Source organism: Cygnus atratus, chromosome 26 (assembly GCF_013377495.2).
Source record: "Cygnus atratus isolate AKBS03 ecotype Queensland, Australia chromosome 26, CAtr_DNAZoo_HiC_assembly, whole genome shotgun sequence".
Taxonomy (NCBI): Eukaryota; Metazoa; Chordata; class Aves; order Anseriformes; family Anatidae; genus Cygnus; species Cygnus atratus.
In genome coordinates this window covers 2,301,780-2,307,935 of record NC_066387.1, presented here as the reverse complement: position 1 = coordinate 2,307,935, position 6,156 = coordinate 2,301,780, and the positions used below count along the sequence as shown (strand labels likewise).

The window sequence follows — 6,156 nt, the reverse complement described above, 5'->3', positions numbered from 1 at the left end:
CCTTTCATGCAAAAATGCAGTATCTGATGCATGACAACCAAATCAACTTGTCTTGAATTTTGTTCATTTATACTAACTGAATCAGTTTTTATTAACCATAATTATATATTTACTGCTGATTTAAATATTCTTTCTCTTAACAATTTACTATTTGAGCTAGGGGAGTTGCAGGAACAGAGAAGGATACAAAGTGTAACTTCTTTCAGCTGAAATTAGAAGTCAGACAAAATGCACAAAGCAGCTCCAACTGCAGTAATTAAGAAACTTTAAAAAAAACAATTAGGGGCTAAAAAGATAGACTTAATTGTTTCTTGAGAATGATGATTATTCAAATTCATGCATTCATAATATATGAATCATATAAGGAACCATAATTTATGCATAAAACTGAGAAGAAAACACCTTAGACCTTTCAATTTCTAACCAAGAGTTTTATAAGAGGTGTAACGCAAGTTAAAAAAAATTTGTATTATTCCAAACATTTTATTTGTCAAGGTGTTTTCTGTATTGCCAGGGAAGAGCAATGTCTGAAGTTACAGGACTATGTTATTCAGAAAACAATGAGGATCTTAAGCTCTGTTAACTACAGTGACTGGGACAATAATGACATTAGAGAAAACTGTTTCTCTAGATATGAAGCTTGAAATATGCTTCTTGAAGGGATCAATCTTCCTACTGCCTATTCTTTCAGAAATACTTCTGGTTTGTCATCAAAAACTGAAGGTATAGGCACAGAAGTAATTAATACCCACACAAAGTTTCATATTTGCTCAAGATGAATTCAAGACTACTTATCTGCAACTGATATACATACGTCAATCCTCCCAAGCCAACAAATTCTGATAATCAGAAGTGTGCCCAGTTACAATTTTCCCCTAAGCATCATTAAAACATAATAGAGAACAAATTAAAGGTTACGTTATCAGTGTGGAAACAAAGTACTGGCCAGAGTTTAGCTGCCAAAAGAATACTCAATTGACAGATTCCAAGCAGGAGCAGTGACACCAGGTATTTTGCTCTGAAGTTTTGTATCTGCAGTTCACCAGACTCTCTGTACAAGAGCTACACTGTGCATTTCGTTCCAGTGTCAGATCTAGCTGTTTCACATTTAAAGATCTGCTCGGCAGAAGCTGAAGGTCTGTACCACTTCCACTACACATGCATCTTCCCTTCTGCAAAACCTGTACAATAAAATGGCTTTACATTCATGGATGTACTAAAAGTTTCTGATAATGTTGGGGACACTTTGATATCACAGTCTATACCTGTGTGCCAGGACTCTAAATATCAAAACGATTTAAGTTGTAGGTAGTTGGATAGTTTTGCCGATTGTACTGGAAGTGATCTGTTAAGATATTGGTTCGCCCATACTGATAGTCTCCATGTTGTGCAAATGCCGTAAGTCCGTTCTGAGACTTTTCAGGAGTGTTTCGATGCCGGTCCAAATTCACAAGGTCTCCAGTTGTAACTGGAAGTAGCTGCTTCTTTGCTTCTTGGTTTGCATCGTATTTTGTCTAGGAAAGAAAGACGGAAAGAATGAACGAAAGAATGGTTTTCTAGGCTATCACCTAACATATCCTCATACCTAGGAAAAAAAAACACACTTTTAAAACTACACCGCTATGTATATCTATTGGAATTTGAAAATCCTAGTGACTCCTAATAAAAATCTCATTCTTCTCATATGCCAAATCATTACATTTCTCTTCTGCTCAAGAGATTTTAGTGAGTTACTTCCTAATTTTCATTTTTCGAGAAAATATTGAGATCAAAATTTGTTAGACACCTAACAGCACCTGGCCTGACCCAAGCACTTCAGTACTTAGCTTTGGCAATAAACCCCCTCTGCAATAAGTTTTATGCCATGCGTAAAATTTTTTGTTCTGCTGCTGACTTGTTTTACAGACATAATTCAAAACTACTGGACTGTTTCAAGTAAGCTTCCTGAATAAACAAACAAACAGATGAACACCTTACCTTGTTATATAAGAAGACCCCTAGGATAGCTGTCATCATTCCAAGAACATTGGTGCTAGTAACCGGATTGCGAAGCATTATAAGGGACACCGTGATGACCATTATTCTTTTGGTGGCATTTGCAACAGAGTAACTTAGCGGGCTGATCAGGTTGAGAATACTGAAGGCAATGACATTCTGAGCAAAATTACAGAATCCACTGATGATAAGTAGCATCAAGGTCCAGGACCAATGAGACATTGTGCTCTGTCAGGAAAACAAACATTACAAGAAAAAAGTTTATCTCAGCTTTTAGGTAAGCGACAAAGTAACAGATATAAAACATGAGTCACTTCTTACCTGCCTTTCAATAGGAAGAACATCTGCAACTTCCCTATGGTTAAGAAGCACCCAAATATGCAACTACAGATTCTGAGAAAACACCTCTCAGCACACACGTAACATGCGCTCTGGGTGCATTTGTTCCTGTCCCCAGCTCTCGGTTCCTGAGATTCAAGCTGTCACACAAGCTACCTCTCCTAACCCTGCCATGAATTCTCATGATAAACTTGTTTCTTATACTGTTTTGTGAAACAGTTTGTGGGTGTTTCACAACCGTTCCTTCCATGCTGATGAGGAACCACACTGAAATACTTAAGTGCACTTTTTTGTATGGATGTATTTTTTTTTCCTCCTGTCTTAATTGCAGACAGTTTCCCAAACATAACACTTACCAAGTCGTTCTCTACTAAGAAGGAAGAAAGATCAACCAAAACCCATGTCGGGATCATGAAGAACACAGCATGGCACCCAAGTATGTTCAGCAACCGAAGATGATGTATTCGGGAATCTCTTAACACCTTAGGAAAAACACCATGTAATCAGCAGAGATTCAGTAGCCACGTAATAGTAACAACCTCAGACAGACAGATACACTGTGAAAATAAGTAAATACTGTTATGGTATGAATTTCCAATAAGGAAGACCATAGAAAAACAGATGTCTCTCTGAAAAACAACAGTTTCTTCACTGGTGACTCTCTTAGTATTAAGAACTTACACATTTAAAAGGCTCTACAAACCAGAAATCATTTTGTAACTACACACGTTCAAGACACACCTTTTAACTTCCTCTCTTTGTTTCTAAGACTTCAAGGAGTGCCCAGTGTTGACACTGACTCATTCACCACAGGAAAGCGATTTGATACAGCAAGGTATGTTAAAAAATTTCAAATGAACTGTTAAATTTAAGCACTATCAAACTGTCAGAAGACAGGGCTTACAGGAAAGATGGGGAGAGACTTCACCGGACTGTGTAACAGTAAAGGATAATAGCTTTAAACTAAAAAAGGACAGATTTAGGGCAGCACAGGCTGCTCAGAGAGGCAGTGCCCAAGGCCAGGCTGGATGGGGCTTTTGGCAGCCTGGGCTGGCAGGAGGGGTCGTGCCCATGGCAGGGGGTGGAATCAGATGGGCTTCAAGGTTCCTTCCAACCCAAACCATCCTATTACTCTAGGACAGTCAACACCATCAACATCATCTGTACCGGAAAATACATGCTACTCCTCTGAAGGGTGACACTACTGACCAATACCATGAACAGCAAAGCTATTACCTTCTTTGAGAAGATATTCTGAAGTGAAAAACATAGAGTAGCAGCAAGTGCACTGATGAGTCCCCACATGTCAAAGGAAAGTTCAGTGACTGTGGCCAACAGGACCCCAGTTATTATGGGGATTAGAGACAAGTATACCTGAAAAAGGAATAGAAAAGAATAGCTTACATCTTCCAATAATTTTCATTTTAACTGAGTTTATACATACTGCTGATTTGGGAAAGAAAGGAGAAAAATAAAGCAACAGAACAAGGGATCAACTTTCATACTGTTGCAGCTTGAGGAAACTAAGTGACTACAATAAATGCCAGAACAACTCCAGTATACTGGAGAGCATCACCTTGCTCGGTATTTAGACGTGTCAAAAGGAAAATGAAAGCGTAAGAACCACGTAATCTAATCTCAGCCACAAAATTCACCCAAGTGAGCAAAGCCAACCCTTCCTGATCCCAGCCAGCAAAGCACACCACAAAAACCAGCAAGAGAAGAAACCTCAGCAAACCTGTCCGCACCTTCGTCGTCTGCTTTTCCTTCATTATGATCCGTGAAAGAAGAACCACCCATATTGGCATCGTCGCTTTTACTGAGAACGGAAAGAAAATTTCGGTGGGGATGAGAAGCTTGGGCCAGCTCCATTATAGACCGTCAGCAGAGGGCGAGCACTGGGGATGGAGCAGGGGCTCAGCTCTGGTCCCAACACAGCCAGAAGAACCTCAGCCCACACGGGGTCATCCCTACCCCTGCTTTGGGCAGCCATACAAATATGGGACAGTCCTTTGTGGTGCTCGGGGACATCGCAGCAGGCACCTGTACAAGCACACGCTGGGGCAGGGGACACTGCAGCGGGCACCCACCTGAGCGCACTCGAGGCTCTGGGTCCCTACACCAGTGTGAGCATGCATGGGGGACCAGGACCCCACGCTGGGCAGCCACAAACACAGACCAGGCCCTATAATGCCGCACCAGACCCGTGTGTGAGCACATACAAGGCTTTTCTTTACTCAGAGGGTGGTGAGGCACTGGCACAGGCTGCCCAGAGAGGCTGTGGATGCCCCACCCCTGGAGGCGTTCAGAATTAGGTTGGATGAGGCCCTGAGCACCCTGATCTGGTGGGTGGCGTCCCTGCCTGTGGCAGGAGGGTTGGAGCTGGGTGAGCTCTTAGGTTTCTTCCAACCCAAACCATTTTATGATTCATGTCACTACGTGGGACACCGACAGGAACCTGTTCTGGGCTTCAGGTCGCCAAGCAGGCACCGGTACAAGCACACAGAAGGGACCAGCACCCTCCGAGCACCCACCAGGCCTCACGTCACCCCCCGGGGCACCACGACGAGCACCCCCAAGGACACCCCACCGGGCACCCACAACCCCCCCGGGGCCACCCAAAGAAGCCCCCACAGGGGACCCCGGGCCCAGAGCCCCCTCCACACAGCCCCAAGCCCCCACCTGTGTGCGCGTAGGAGACCGGCACCCTCCAGAGCGAGACGTGGGCCGAGACGGAGGCGAAATACTTGCCGAAGGCGAGCGGCAGGATGTAGCGGGGGTAGGCGCGGGGCGGCAGCTGGGCCGGGCCGGCCGGCGGCACCCGCCAGGCCCTCAGCAGCGGCGGCAGGAGGCCGCAGAGCCCCAGGATGTGGAAGAGGGAGACGGTGACGGGCCGGGGGAAGCCGCCGAGCAGCAGCTTGTTCACCACGTTCCCGCCGGCGCTCAGCCCGTACCAAGCCAGGCACAGCGCCGACACCCGGGCGCCCTCACGCAGGGCCGGCCCGCGGCCTCCTCGGCCCCCCCCAGCCGTCGCCGACGCCGGCCCGGAGCCGCCCGGGGCCGCCAGCGGGGCCGCCGCCATGGCTCCGTGCTCCGCCCGGCCGCCTCCGAGACGTCACCGCCGCCAACGCGTCGCTTCCCGGGGCGGGCCCGGCCGCCGCCGCCTCAGCGCCTACGGGGGCCGGCAGGGGCCGCGCGGCGCCTCCCGTAACCCCCCTCAGCCCGCTCGGTTCGGGTTGAAGTAGCCCGGGAGAGGAGGGGGAGGACAAAAAAACGGCCCCGGTTGTGTTCTCTGAGGTGTTTCGTGGCGTGAGGGGGGGGTGGCAGGGCTGCAGGCGGTGCTGGAAAGCGCCTGGGGAATGCAGAAGTGCGGGCAGGGCGCTGTGAGTGTGCTGTGACTGAGGGAAAGGCACGTCCTCAGAGGCACGGGAGCTTTAAAAGTAACTCAAGGAAGGTGTAATGGTGGGTATATTAAAAGAGAGATGAGTACCTGTCAAGCAGGAGGGGGTTCTACACCCCATGTCATCCATGCACTCCTCCAAAAGACATTTCTACACTGTTAATGTACCTCTAAAAACATGCACTTTAGGGAATGGCGATTCCCAAAAGATTGGGGGATGAGCTATTTCACATCATTCACTGAAAAGAGATGACAGTCTTATTAATTTAAGATTTTAGGACTAGAAGAATAAAGCCTGTAAAGCAGGTCGGAGAATCCAGTAGCAGAGAAACTGAGTTCATGCAAAAATGAGAGTACACAGCAGATACGCACATGGTAAACTTCATTTGAACTTGTTTACAAAATTGACAAAAAAAATCACC

General features: G+C 46.4%; 1 protein-coding gene across 1 annotated transcript; it reads right to left on the bottom strand.

Moving 5' to 3' along the window:
• Positions 1-463: 463 nt before the first annotated feature.
• Positions 464-5,449, bottom strand: SLC35E1 (solute carrier family 35 member E1). The gene is made up of 6 exons (XM_035567800.2): positions 5,017-5,449; positions 4,083-4,153; positions 3,571-3,708; positions 2,691-2,816; positions 1,978-2,223; positions 464-1,514 (listed from the first exon to the last, which is right to left on the bottom strand). Exons 1-6 carry the CDS (start codon positions 5,414-5,416, stop codon positions 1,281-1,283), a joined length of 1,215 nt encoding a protein of 404 aa, XP_035423693.1. The 5' UTR covers positions 5,417-5,449; the 3' UTR covers positions 464-1,280.
• Positions 5,450-6,156: the final 707 nt, after the last annotated feature.